The sequence below is a fragment of the Amphiprion ocellaris genome, chromosome 1 (genome assembly GCF_022539595.1).
Source record: "Amphiprion ocellaris isolate individual 3 ecotype Okinawa chromosome 1, ASM2253959v1, whole genome shotgun sequence".
In the NCBI taxonomy this organism is placed as follows: Eukaryota; Metazoa; Chordata; class Actinopteri; family Pomacentridae; genus Amphiprion; species Amphiprion ocellaris.
In genome coordinates, this window is record NC_072766.1 from 14,977,767 (window position 1) to 14,991,962 (window position 14,196).

At 40.0% G+C, this 14,196-nt stretch overlaps 1 protein-coding gene across 2 annotated transcripts in view; it reads right to left on the reverse strand.

Annotated features, from left to right (window-relative positions):
- Positions 1 to 4,361: 4,361 nt before the first annotated feature.
- The window catches only part of kiaa1549lb (KIAA1549-like b), a 64,278-nt gene continuing 54,443 nt past the window's right edge, over positions 4,362 to 14,196 (reverse strand). Inside the window, exons 17-23 of one of the 2 annotated variants that reach the window (XM_055011948.1) lie at positions 13,152 to 13,284; positions 10,269 to 10,652; positions 10,086 to 10,180; positions 9,580 to 9,728; positions 9,248 to 9,399; positions 7,935 to 8,009; positions 7,373 to 7,512 (exon numbers count right to left, since the gene is read on the reverse strand). In XM_055011948.1, coding sequence (XP_054867923.1) covers positions 7,980 to 8,009; positions 9,248 to 9,399; positions 9,580 to 9,728; positions 10,086 to 10,180; positions 10,269 to 10,652; positions 13,152 to 13,284 — 943 coding nt within the window. In that variant the 3' untranslated portion in view covers positions 7,373 to 7,512; positions 7,935 to 7,979. Of the gene's footprint in view, positions 7,513 to 7,934; positions 8,010 to 9,247; positions 9,400 to 9,579; positions 9,729 to 10,085; positions 10,181 to 10,268; positions 10,653 to 13,151; positions 13,285 to 14,196 lie in introns of both variants that reach the window. The other variant, XM_055011946.1, reaches the window with a different exon arrangement.

Here is a 14,196-nt window from a genome sequence, read left to right on the forward strand (position 1 = left end):
TCCCTTGACTTGTCCTTGCACTGACCATTGTGGTAATTATCTAATCTTTGTGCTGATGTCTGCTCACAAGGATGCATTATAATTAGTTTAAGTAGCCGTTATTGGAGATAATGGACCTTCAGAGTTGGATCACATTTAATTACAGCTGCCAAATTAGGCCTTAACTGTATCTACACTCTACCTGGGGGAGAAGACATCAGAAAGGGTGTTTACAGGTGTCGTGCATGTCACTTGAATTAAAATGACGACTTTTCATAGCGAGACGGATAAAATGGAGCACAAAGATATAAGTGTGGATACAAGCAGAACAGTGTAAACTCTGGCCACAAAAGCAACGCTGCAACACTAAGGCATTATTTCCTTTGAGGACAGACAAAAATGTCAGACATACACAGTTTTGGCATTCTCATTAAAATCTGCCATAACCTATTTTTTCTCCAAGTTTAAATATTCTTATTTGAATAATAATAAAATAAGCTTTTCTATTATATCACTATAAGCAATATACCTTGGCATAAACATACTGTGTCTGCACTGACGTTGATAAAGTCATGAGTTAGAACACAGATCTGACTTTTGAATGTATAATATTCAAGAGGATGTCATCATGATCCATAACAGATGCAGCTCCATATTTATTAGAGGTAACAAGATCAAACTGGTTTACTTTGCAGTGAATGTTGACACAATGTGCATTTAGAAATCATGACAAATATTAGCTACTTGACTTTGCGAAGTATGTTTAGTAGAATGTTATTGCTCCTTATTATGTCCAGCAATCTTTCAAATTTAGCATTTATTAGCATTTCAATAATGCCATGACTTACTTTCTTATAATAGTAATTTAATTTCTTTAAAGTTTCATTCTCACATCACTGGAGAGCTATGCTCATTGGGATTTCCACATCATACTGGTGTATGTTGTCTGGATTGCCTTCAAGGCTTATTGTGACAACAAATCATGCTTACAGGTAAACACCATCAATGTGGATTTTAGGTGAACACAAAGACACTCTTCAGTTTTAGCAGTCAACTCTAAAACAGCAGATCAAATTCTGAACATAGATCTTTCTGTGTAGTTAACACAAAATGATGTAGCACTGACCAAAATGGATTAACATTTATAGCTGCAATATGCAAGAAACATCTAAATCTGATGCATATCACTGTCTATAAATTTTTATGTGATCAGATTATATTTATTGTTATAGATGTACAGGAGGTTCCGATACTTTTGTGTACCATTCCTGAAACACCCTACAGTATAATGTATGTTGATAGACCTCAGCAATAAACTTCAGCCACTCAGACACAACTGAGTCAAAAACACTTTGCATATGTCTTCAAAATGTAACCATTATTGTTTCATAAAGGGGGTGTCTATTGTATTAAACTGTATCATACTATAGTGACTACAGTTTTTGTTAGTTTGTGAATTGTCCCAATATTTAATGCAGCACTTTACTCCCAGTGAATGCACAGTTCTCTTTCTCTATGGAAAAAAAAAATGGTAGTTAGACTTGTTTTAACTTGGCCAGTTTACCACTTCAGGATATGCCTTTCTGCCAATCCCTTTTGAGAGAGAGCATCTGTTTGTATGGCTTTAGGCTGAGCCCTAGTGGGGAAAAGGCAGAATTACAGATTTACTGCACCAGTTTTCTATACGCATAAGTGACCATTAAAGTAAGGTGATTCAGTTTTGGCACCAGTGCTAGCAACACAAACATCAACATAATCCATCCATCCATGGGGCTGGAGTCTATCCCAGCTGACTTAGAGTGAAGGCAACAGACACCCTGGACAGGTCACCAGTCCATCACAGGTCTACACAGAGAGAAAAACAAGCACACTCACATTCACACCTAATGACAATTTAGAGTCACCAATTAACCTTACCATGCTTTTGGGCTGTGGGAGGAAGCCAGAGTACAGGGAGAAAACTCAGGCATGCACAGGGAGAACATGCAAACTCCATGCAGAAAGGTTCCAGGCCGGGACACGAGCCAGGGTGCTTCTAGTTGTAAGGCCACAGTGCGGACTACCGTGCAGACCGCCATGAACGTAATAAAAAAAATTAACATAATAATAAAAACATTTTTAAAAATTCCAATTCAAAAGTATTTTTTTGGATAAAGTCACATGTAAACTAGAGCTGAAATACATAAAGTCAACTCAAGATGTGTCCTTTTTATTTGACCTTGTGGTAAGAATATTTTCCAGATAGCTGCCTAGTAGATTCTGTTAAAGTTCAGAAAAATAAGTGTAAATGACTGAACTTTTAGGTGATTTTGATTTGTTGTTTTAGTGCAGGTAGTGAGAGTAGAGATCCATTAAAACGTCAAGGAAGCTTTTAGAGCATCAAGGCCTTACAATTACAGATGACACTCCTGGATATTACTGAAATCTGTAAAATGACTTACACCGTACTTTTTGCAACCTCCTTATAGCATAGAAAGCCTAAAGAAATAACATTGACCTTCTGGGTGATGTTACGGTGGCACTTTACAAGAATCGGCAGGGTGAAAAGATTACCTTTGAGATCTATCAAAAGAAGAGCCAGATGAAAGACAATCCAGCAGTGAACAACTAAAGGTAAAGACTCTGTTGGCATGTAATTGGCTTGTCCACTTCCTCGAGCATACAGGGCACTGGTGTACATGAAGAGGACGTAAAGTACTTATGATTCTCACATTAAATACAACTAGTAGTAAAGCAAAAAGTACTAAATTCTGCCTGACCTGATGGTCATAGAATCCATTGCAGCTCAATTGTTTAAAAAAATGTTTGCGTTGGAAGTGAACTTGAGTATTCTCTCAAGTAAAAATGGCCAAAAAAAAGGGAACTTGTCACAGTTATGGCACTATCAGTCACATCAGAATGGTATCTGGAGTCATCATGTCTGTACTATCTAGCTACTCTGACGGGTGTTGAGCTCAACATATACATTTCTGATGACTGTTTCTGTTCTTGTGTCAAAAATCACAGTTTTATTCAGAGGCATGAGTTGCTCTGTGCAGGAAACACAAGTGCATACTGACATTCTTGCTGTACAGCATGCTGATGTGCTGTGGAGCTAAGTCACTTGTCAAAACAGGCTTCCCTAATGAGAGCACACATCAGTTTTTTCTGCTTGAGCTGATTTATGTTGCAGGCCAACTGGAGCAGTTTGTGTCTGAACAGTTGATGGCTGTTTCACAATCCCAGCACAGCTGAGGTTCTCCAAGCATCAGTATGCAGAATTAATGGACACCAGTGTTTGCAGATGATGCCATAATGGTCAGCTAAGATTAATAACAAGGGAAGACATAAAAAAAAAACAGCTTAGTAATTACATTTGGCACTAGTAATGTGCGAAGTTCAACCATGCTATAATGATGCATCCCAGCTAAAGCCTGGTAGCTACATACACTTCACTCAACAGTGGGCAAAGGAGCAGGTTCAAAGAGAAGATTGCAAAACACCTGCATGAAACATTAGTCAGTCCAACTCGCCAGTGAAAAGAGAATAACACCCACACAATTTATCCTTGGTGTCCACTTATTATAGCTGTAAATACGTTAATAAAAATGTGAGAAGAATAAGAGGAACAATAACTATAAAACAACTAAACTAAGTGAAAAAAAAATGCATCAGTACTGTAACCACATCTATGACACGCAAAACATGCAGAGATCACTTATAATCAAAGGCCTTCTCTGTCTAAGCACACTTGGCTTTTAAACAATGTGTTATGTCAAAAATAAGAATTTATCAAGATGAAGACAGATTTCTTGGTAACACAACTTATCAGAAGAGGGAACTATGTTGTTATACTTCTCCGATAAGAAGCTGTAAAACATCAAAGATGGCACACAGTTTCTTCCTCACTCATCACCTCAACTGTATTGCAGCCAGTACTGCCCTCTGGTGGCTGCACATTGACTTGCAACAATCAACCACAGAAAAAGTTATTAATAAACATTTTTTTGCGTCAGATTTCAGTCAAATTGTTAAACAAATTATAATAGTATTTGCACACCATATTGTTAACTTCAACCATTGTATTACTGTATGTTATCTAAACAAAAATAAAGAAATAAATCTGTTCCCTTTCTGTATGTATTCTCCATTCTCTGTGTTGGTGTAGCATAATGCTCCAACCTTATGGCTAACAGGTCACAGTACACAACTGTCAACTTGTGAATGAGTTCACCTTCAAATATTACTTTATCAAGGGCTAATCTATGATATTATGCAGGAGGGTCGGGTAGACTGCAGAATTGGAGCTTCAGTGCAACAGCTTTCAACTCTTTTGAAACTTCTCTTGAGGAAACTGACATGCAGAAAGTGAAAGAGGTGTTAAAGGCACAGGCAGACTCTGGTCTTCTAATAAAATCTTTTATTTAATTTCAATCATGTGGGCTAATATTTCTTTCAGTCTCCATCATTCTCAGAGTCTCTGCTCAGTCTCTGAGGAACATCAAATAGCTATAACAGGATCAAGCAGATGAAAAGGAAATGAGGAAACAGGAAGACAAAAAAAGACACTGATTTTTAATAGATTTAGCTCACTTTTTATGTCATTTTATAGAATAAATACTCATCATTTTTCTAAATCAACAAACCCCCTAAAACCCCTCTTCTTTAATATCACTAAGTTTTCTCAATTATCCAGCATGAGAATGTGGAAAGGTGTTCACTTCTGGTATACACAAAAATGGTTTGACTGTATTTACTACAGTTTTTAAGACACAAGTGCTCCTCTGAATAATGAGTAAAATGAAGCTTGGGAAAACAAGCAACAACAGAGTTCTTGTTGAGTTTAAGACATACAGTATTTCCTTATACCTACTTACACACCAACAGGCATGAGTATAAAAGAACAATTCTTGGACAACAGGGAGGCTTTGTTGAATAGTTATGATGCAAAAAGGCTAAAGTCATCCAGGACTGCTAAGAAAAAGCAATACTGTTTGAAAAAGAATGATTTAAAGGCATCTTCACTCAAGAGTTGTCTTCCTTATGTCATGACTGACAGCTTACTTGTGACGACACTGATCATAATATAACCAGCAAAGCGTTCCATGTGAATTTTAATAATATAGCAAAAGTAGGCAATCTATAGCATCTTCTTAATGTTTATGCAAACATATTGCAGCACCCCTGCTATAGGCCTACACACACTCATCTCAGTCATCTGCAGTCAGTCCCACTTTCCATTCCCAAGCCAGCAATTGTGCATTGAGAGTTCATTAAGAGTTCAATACCTACTGATCGCTTTTATGCCACAGTGAAATATGAGTATGAGTGGTTTTCCGGGAAAGATGAATTCCATCTAATGTTTGCAGTGATTTACTGACTTGTGTTTTACTGAATAGTTCATAGCTTTGTGTTGGGCCTTTGTATGGTGGTATTATTTCATATACTGACAAGATCAAACAGGCTGACAAGGCTGATTAAAACGGCTGAATAATTCAGATCAAATAAGTTGGTGTCATCAGAAAGGTCAGCTGGATCCTTGAATGCTTCGATCTTCCACCATATAGAGGTGACCTGCTTCCTTCCTGTCCCTGCTGGAATTTCTAGGAATTCTATTCAGTGTGCAGAACTTTACTGCTCTTGGATCCCTATGATTTCTACTTCTGTTTGTTGTCTTTTATTTAATCTATTTTAGGCTCTTTTTACATACTGATATTTATGATGAACTCACATGACTTCGTAGGTGGAATCTTTGTTGTGTTCTAATGTATAGCCTGGCTAATTTCAAGTATGGTTTTAAACATATTTGACATTACAAAATTAGTTTTTATAAGGTAAATGTCTACCGTAGCATACATGCACTTTGCACCTTACAAACTGGACAATTCCAGGATACACTGGTGATCCACAGTGATATGCTCATACTGAACAAAGCTTCTGAAACAGTTCTTAGAAAACAACAAGTGTACACTCAATCTGAGTCAACACTCAAGCAGGCTTTTACATTGTTACACAAAGACACAAGGGTTTGTGCACTTAAAACGCTGAATGGGAGTACTGATGCAAAACCTCCTTTTAGGTCAAACTTTTACACAAACTTGGTGTTTTATTCATGAAATGTGCCCATTGAGACCATTAAGATAGCTTAAGGGCAGTAAACAAATAATATACTCCCTCTATTTATAGTTTAACTTTACAAGAAATTGTGGCACCACTATCAGCAGCAAAGAGGACGCTTTTTGTTTAAGGTCTTGGGGTTGTAGCGTATGTGCACTGAATCATCTGCAAATCTTTAAACCATGAGGCTCAGCGTAATACTGCTATTCTATGATGTCCACCCAGCTGCAAATATCATCCGACTTCAAGGTTTTCATGTTGGGTTTTTGTAAGCAAGTTTTTATCCTCGAGAAAATAAAAGCACACAGTTAAGTCTAAGCATATAACAACAGTAAAATACTGTATCTATCAATCAATAAGTCAACATACTTTGTGCACACCTGAACAAATATTGCCAGGGTAAATGCTTCCCTCCATTTCAGAAACAAAAACGAACATGAAAACACAGATACATATATAATGTCTTCAGTCCATTTGTTAATTAATGGAAAATACAGTTTAAATCTATTTAAAAAACTATCAGACCACCAAAGACAGCCAGTGTTTGTTGTTATTGTGATGATGTTAATATGAGATATGTCAGTAAACTGAAGAATTTCTGCAAAGTGATGTGATAGTTTGACATGGGGTGGATGCTGGAATGAGCTGATACTGATGTAGCCGGTCTTGCTCAAGCTAATGCGTCTATAAAAGGAGATTACATACATGATGTCCTTATACTGTACATGCTCATATACACTGTGGTTTATACTTACCCATCTGACAGGAAGAATTTGGTCCTCTCAGTACAGACAATAATGCTACAGTTTTTCTCTTCTCAATTGATGCTGATTCACACAAAAAAAGTCTAATCCTGGAAAAAATTTCCATATTTAGCATATCTTATTGACATATCTACAAAGAGATGTAGTTACTTGGGACATCATCAATAGAGGATGGCAATATTTTTTTTTTCTAAAAAGAAAAGCATCTTTTCTGATCCCTCAAGTCAAGGGCTGAAAAACACCAACGGTGTGTGAAAAGAAATCAGTAAGTGGTTAATCTGTGTGTAAGGAAGATCAGTCTGTTTTACAGTACAAACATCAAAAATCAGTCTGAAGGAGTGCCACCTTTGTGTGCCGCTGCTGAAGACCAATGCACAGTTAACCATTTCCTGCACACACGGGAGCAGAGTCAAAACTCAAACATGTCATTCTGCTTCTTCGCCAGCTTGGCCACCTCCTGCCGGATAGCCTGCACGAGTGCAGAGGTGGAGAGGCTGCTCAGGGGCATGCTGTCCATGTCCTTCAGCACCTGGGGCAGACTTTGCTGGGATGCTGTGCTAGGGGCAGTAGATGGCTGCTCCAGTGTCTGGTTATACTGCAGGGGCAGCCTGGTGGGACTCCCCTGTGGGTAGCGAGGATGAGGAAAAGCCTCTACATACCCAGGCAGGGGCATCTGGAACACAGGGCAGAGGGGACATCAGAGATACAGCAAGTCCATTAGTACGACCTGCTAAAAATGACTGCTAGTTAAAGGGCACAGTAAGAGAGTTAGTTTTTCATCTTGCTGAGTGTACAGTTTCTCTTGCACCACTATTTTAAAAAATGAAATGGGTTATCAGCTAAAATATACACAATCATATCTGCAAAAAAATCATTAAAAAAAATGGACCAAAATAAGAAGGAAAGTAATGAGTGTGGAGGTCTACAAATGTATGACACTACAATGGATGTTGTTTCAAACAGTGTTTTGAACAAAAATGGGCTACTTTTGCATGAAGACACAAAGTCTTCATAGGTCCCAAATTTTAACGACAAGAAATGAAAAAAAAGCAAACAGTAGAAAAAGGTGTTCATTTAGGAAATGTGCTCAACTACCCCAGTGTTTTGTTGTGTCCACTCAACGCCAGCCATAAATTCAGTTCAGCAAATGGTTTCTAAATGACACTGGTTCTGCAAAAAGACACTGCGTGAAGGCATCTGGTTGAAACAGGCAAACAGACAGGGAAAAAAAGACAACATTCCATACAAACAAGGAGAGTCCAGTGCAGGGGAGGGGGAGGCACACATGGGTCACATGAGTTATAACATATCTAACAGGACAAATGGAACCTGTCCTATTTTAATGAAAACGGGAGAAGGTAGGAGGATGCTCAACAACTGCTTTTAAATGAGGCTCGATCCTGTTCAAAGGTAGAGCATGAGCACAAAAGATGTTCTGAATAGATGTCTGTTCCATAAAAAAAACAATGTTGAAATGCAGAGACGCAATCCCACCTACACATGACAGATACAGGTCTGTCATGATAACCCTATTTGGTGTTTAAGTGTTTATAGCCCTATCTGTTGCATTGCTGTAGCCATAGACTATATAGAAAAGATGAATGTAGCTGCTGTCACCCTTCAGTTTGTTGACAACTGCTATAAAGCTTTGAGGCTGACATTTTGCTGTCGCCGTGTTGGCCTTTTGAAACCAAGCAAGGGGTGGATCTGACTGTGAACACGAAGACACTACGCAAACTCTCAATCACAAGGTACCCTCGGCCTAAATCATACCTGCTTTATAGTCTACTTTACTCTAAATGGAACCATAATTCATAAAACGAACACCTTGCTGTATTCATAAATGTCTTCCAGCTAGCAATTAGGACCATGAACTCATTTGCAAAACATATACTGAAGTAACAGAATGACGAAGGAGTAAAGTAATTTTTTTGAATTTCCCTTTGCAACCAAAGGAGTTGCCACCTTCTGGCTGAAAGAAAAAATGCATGTTTAGGACAGAAGCAGATCCAGAGGGTCCATCTTTTATAAACTAAATCCATGACTGCAGCACACTTTCTGGCTCTGTAGGGTTGAGCAGAAGTTATGGAAAAAATATCCTCCCAGCCAAAAGGTGAAGCTATAATAACCTTTACGCAAACATGATTGATTGAGTCGAAATGTACAGCTGCTACACTAACAGCAGAGACAAACAGAGCTTATTTTCAGTTTCTGTACTTCTCTAACCTGTTCAAGGTCTGAATATGTCCCTAATCACTTTATTTTAAAGGTCTAATAATTGACAGCACTGGGCCAACTGTTTGAACTGGACTGTCCTGTTTAATCAAGACATCTGGTCACATTATTCTGCCGCTACATGTTTTAGCAGACTTGGGTGGCTCCTAAGCAGTTAAAATGGGCTTCCTTACAGAGTCTGCCCACTGTGGCGGTACATCCTCAGGCTCCGGTGGATAGGACATCCAAGAAGGACTGTGGTAGGAGGTGGGTGGCGTGGAGACAAAGTACTCTGAGTAGCCGGCCCTGGTGGCTGGGATGGCATAGACGGCTGTTATTGGGTTTCCTGTGGAAAAGACAAGTAAGAGTGACATTGACTGACTGACTGTGTCTTTCAGGGGATTAATACGTTCAAGCTTTTCATTTAATTTGTCAGAATGTTGCTATTCCTGAAAATCAATGTTGGCAAAGCAAAGCACATTATGGTTTACTTTTCAAATCCAAAGTCATTTCCTCAGATACCTACCTGAGTAGTTGGACACAGGCTGGTCTGCAGTGATAGATGGAAGTGCTGCTCTTGTGGTTGGCCCATATGGGTTGTTGTCATGTTGACTTCGCATTTCAGTGACAGATGTCTCTGAGCTCCTTCCCTTAGGCCCCAAGTCAGAAGTGGAACTAAGTTGCACAGAGATTGGAGAGCCACAAACAAAGAGCTGTTGCATCACTACACCAATAGATGGCAGACACACTCCATGTGGAAAAGTGAGCACCTCATTAACATTCTCGCCATCTCTCAATGCACTAGTTCGATATTAAAATTTATACAAGGCCTGAAATCACCCTGGCCACAGCACATCACCTAGTGACTATCTAGTCCCTGAAAATGAATTTGAATGTGAATAAATGTGGAATATCTTTAGTGAGGATGCTACAGGGGGCGTGTGTGTCTGTCTGCATCCGTGTGTGTGTGTGTGTGTGTGTGTGTGTGTGTGTGTGTGTGTGTGTGTGTGTGTGTGTGTGTGTCAGCTTTACCGTCTTAAGGAGGTCCCTGGAGGAGGCCCAGTGCGCGGCGGTAAAGGGGGAGGGGAACCCATGGCCATTTCAGGAAGCTGGGTGAAGCGAAAGGCCTTAAACAGACAGTGAGAGTCATTTAAGGTTTCTCTGTTATAGATCATTCAAGACATTCAAGAGAACAAGTCACCTCAGCTCACTTACTGGTTTAGGCAGGCTGCACTGATACACATCTGCACCATAAGAGGGCACCCACTGCAGACCTCCCCGTCCACAGCTCATTGTGCCCGGAGCGCTGGTCACCACGTCTGCGTAGGGGAGGGGAGGCGGCGCGGGGCTGTAGTGGTCCGGAGGGGGTTGGTGGTGGTGGTGGTGGTGGGAGTGCCTTCCGGATGTGGACTGGCCCCCTGAAGCCAGGCTGAATGCCTCCTCCAGCAGCAGGTGCATCTGCTGCCGCACTTCATCAATGGACGGCTGTGAGCTCAGAGTGGACGTCTCTGAGTGGCCTTTCAAGCCCCGGCCGTACATGTATCCCTGCGGCCCCAGTAGACGATCAACATTTGTTTCTTCAATCAACTCTGGCTCTGTCTATAACCAAAAATATAGAAGAGATAGGCTGAATACACTCTCCAGAACTTTTAACACAAAAGAAGAGTGCAAACTAGGTAAACTGATCGAAAAGATTTGAAACTCGGGCACAAGTTTAAAGCGGTCAGATTTCAAAGTAGCTTTGTGGTGATGTCTTGTGTGAGTAGATCTGCAGCAGTGGCCACCTGCTTTGATTTACACGTAGATCAAATATTAGAAAATTAAACCTCTCCTTATTGAATTGGCAAGGCACTAGCAGATATACCCTGAGAAAGCTGGGAAATTCCAAGCTCTTTAAAGTCTTCTGTCATTCTCTCAGTGGGTTGTTGACAAGCTGCTGACTGAGCTAGAAGAAGGCAGTTTAATGTTGCTCTGAGTTTCCTGAGACAAATCAGTTGGAAGGGTTTGATCCAGTGGTGTTACTGCCTGGTCACAGTAGGTTCAGGAGCAGAGCCAGGCAGTTTGATTCAATGAGTGTTAACATGTAGTTTTTTTGTACTTCCCACAGTAGTTTCTGGAGGTTTGCTGTCATGCTATTTTGTATCTTCCTCCTCTGTTTCTTTCTACACTATAGATACAGACATCATCCTCTGTGTTGTGTATATTCACTGCATCTCCATCTCGACCCTTCCCTTCCTTTTTCTCACATTTTCTACAACTACTTCCATCTTTTTATACCCTCTTCTTCCATCTACCCAGTCCCTATATTCAGTGATAAATTAATACGAGCTGAGTCTGCCCTATTTCCTGTGTGAATAGAGGGTAGCCACGGGAGACCCAACGTAGTGCACCTCATAAATCAGCCCCCCTGCAACACGAAACAGCAGAGACTTGCATCTGCAGTGATGGGGCCTGGAGCTACACTAGTCCCTTTGTAATCAACAGGGCTGGGAGTTCTAAAGAAAAGAACTATGGAGCTGGTACCGGCTATTGTGCCATATTTCGAGCAGAGCTGAACACTTGGCTGTGCCAAGTGTAACCACAGTGAGTACAAAACTAACCGAGAGGCAATGGGGTGTTTAGGGTTTATATATATCATGTCTGAAAATGTTTCAATTTATCCGAATCTGTCAAATTTTTTCTGCAGTAAAATTCTGACATTTTACTCATGAGACCACCCTGTAGTCCAAACACCTAATGTATCTCAACTGAAAGCACAAGTGGTCATGCCAGTTAACAGCATGCACAATAGCAGAGCCAGTTATACCTGTGCTTTTTTTCTGCAATGAGAAGTCAGATGGCTGGAAGGTCAGTGGGAGTTCAGCGAAATATTTCCATCACTAGCTCCAAATAAAAGCACTTTTAAGGAATGGTCTGCTTAGTACTCTTAGATGGTCACATACTTGTATTTTGACTTCAAGCCAGAAAGAGAGCCATAATGGAACAATAAAAGAATAGAAACATAAACCAGCCATCCTGAGATGCATTATATATCAAAACTACAGGACTTTATAACTCTTAATTATGAATGAAGCACGTCTCTACCTTCAGTTTACCGTCCGTGGCACATTTGATACCACACCTTAGCAGAATATTTCAGATTTCAGTCTTAAATAGAGCAGTAAGGCAGAGATTTAGCACTAATTAATTATGATCTTTGCATTCAGAATCCGAAAAATTTATTAATCCCCGTGGAAAATGCTTCATAATAGTGTTACATGTGTTCTACTTGGTAGCAACCATACGCACACATTTCAATAGTACATCATGAGCACATCATTAATGCATAAAATAAGTTAAAAGGTAATATGTTACTCACAAGTTAAAGCTGTTTGTGCATCAGCCTTCTACACAAACGGTACATATTACTGAATAATAATATAGGTATTAAAAAGTAAATTGCCTTATAAAGTAGGGGATACACTTTTAAAATGGTACATTTTGGAGTTTAATGGCTAGATTTTTGCAAGTCTATCTTCTACTAATGTCCATATTCCCATGTGATATGTTATCTTAATGCAATTCCAGTGTAAATGAAAGGGAAGAAAATCGTCTTACTGTGTAAAAATACATTCCAATGTCCAGCTGAAGCTATTATAAGACTTTAGGAGTTGTAATCAGGTTGGTATCTTCCAAAGTTATGGTATTTTTAGTGCAAAATACCCTCTTGTTTAAACTGTCCCTCTGCAGCAGCACAGCAAGTTAACACTGTCCACAGACATGAAGAGGGGAAATTTGCACTAAAGGGATGGTAACTCTGAAGGATACACTCTCTGTGTGTCTAACCCAGACTGCTGAAGTCTCATTATAGTTTCGGCTTAACTGTAGAAATCATTTTTACACACAGTGAGGGCTGTGGTTTTGGTACCCATCAGGGAATCTCTTCACAGCTAGTGTGTACAAGAGGAACAATTACAGCCACCGATAATTATTTCAATGCACGGTTTTAATAAACATTTGAGAAACATTAGAAAATAGAACTAGGAAAAAATGAGAAGCTAGTTAGTGGGCTGAACCAGTTGCGTGGACAGAAGAGGTGGGTGACGACGTGTGACTCACATCATAGCCGCTGTTTCGGATGCCTCTCCTGGGTCTCTCTCTCATTACAAGCAGGTCCATCTCTGTTCCCCCGGGGCTCGGACTGCTTAGGCTTTGTCTGCTGCGATAGGCCGTCTGCCCTACCTGGGAGTGCCTGCCAATTATAGTAGAGTGGATTCAGTACAAATCAGAGCTGGGGTAGTTATTAATTTAAAACAGTTAAATTACTTTTTCCAGCTTAGTGTGCCTGCAGTGAAAGGTGGGTGAGGGAAGGCCTGGTACAATGAACTTTATGGGTTTTATTGAGCCAGACATGATGGAAGGGAGGGGGAAAGTACTTGCAGTAACTGAAGTTATGACACAGATGACATGGATGTCATATGCGAGGATATCTCATGAGGACATTCAGCAAAAGAGCAGGCAGATTTAAAATATTCATTCTAAATATTGAGTTGCATGAGGATAACCTTTTTTTCTGTATATAATTTCAGCAAAATGCAGCACTGATAAGGTAGCTAGTACAACATAACACAATGTGCGATCAGTGACAGACGACAAGATACATATCAGTAAACCTGCTCTGATGTGATAACTTCAGCTGAGGGAATCTATGTTGCTGGCGTCACTGATCAGCCACACACTGACTGTGACAGTAAATAGCTACTTATCTTGCTCATCTGGGTGGAATATAAAAATAGCTATGCAACCCTTCATCAACAGCCGAGATTCATAAGTTGCTCTCTGTTCTGAGTGGAGTTGGTACCTAGTTTGAGAAGGTACGTGTAAATCTCTTGTGGAATAAACAGTTAACTCACTTGACCTGAATCTGTAAACCAAAGACTGTCAATGTTTCTGTACATCTGCGAAGCGGAAGCAGGCCAGAACCTGCCTGTCAATCTCCTCATCACCTCTCTAGAAGTTCAGCACTTGAACCAAACTAATCCGACAGGCGTGATGGTTCTCTCCCTGCCCACTAACATGCGGTAATGACAACATTAGAGGAGACAGTTTCACTCATCTATAAGTTAATTAGCCAAGGCAGGAGTGACCAGGGATGGATAACTGG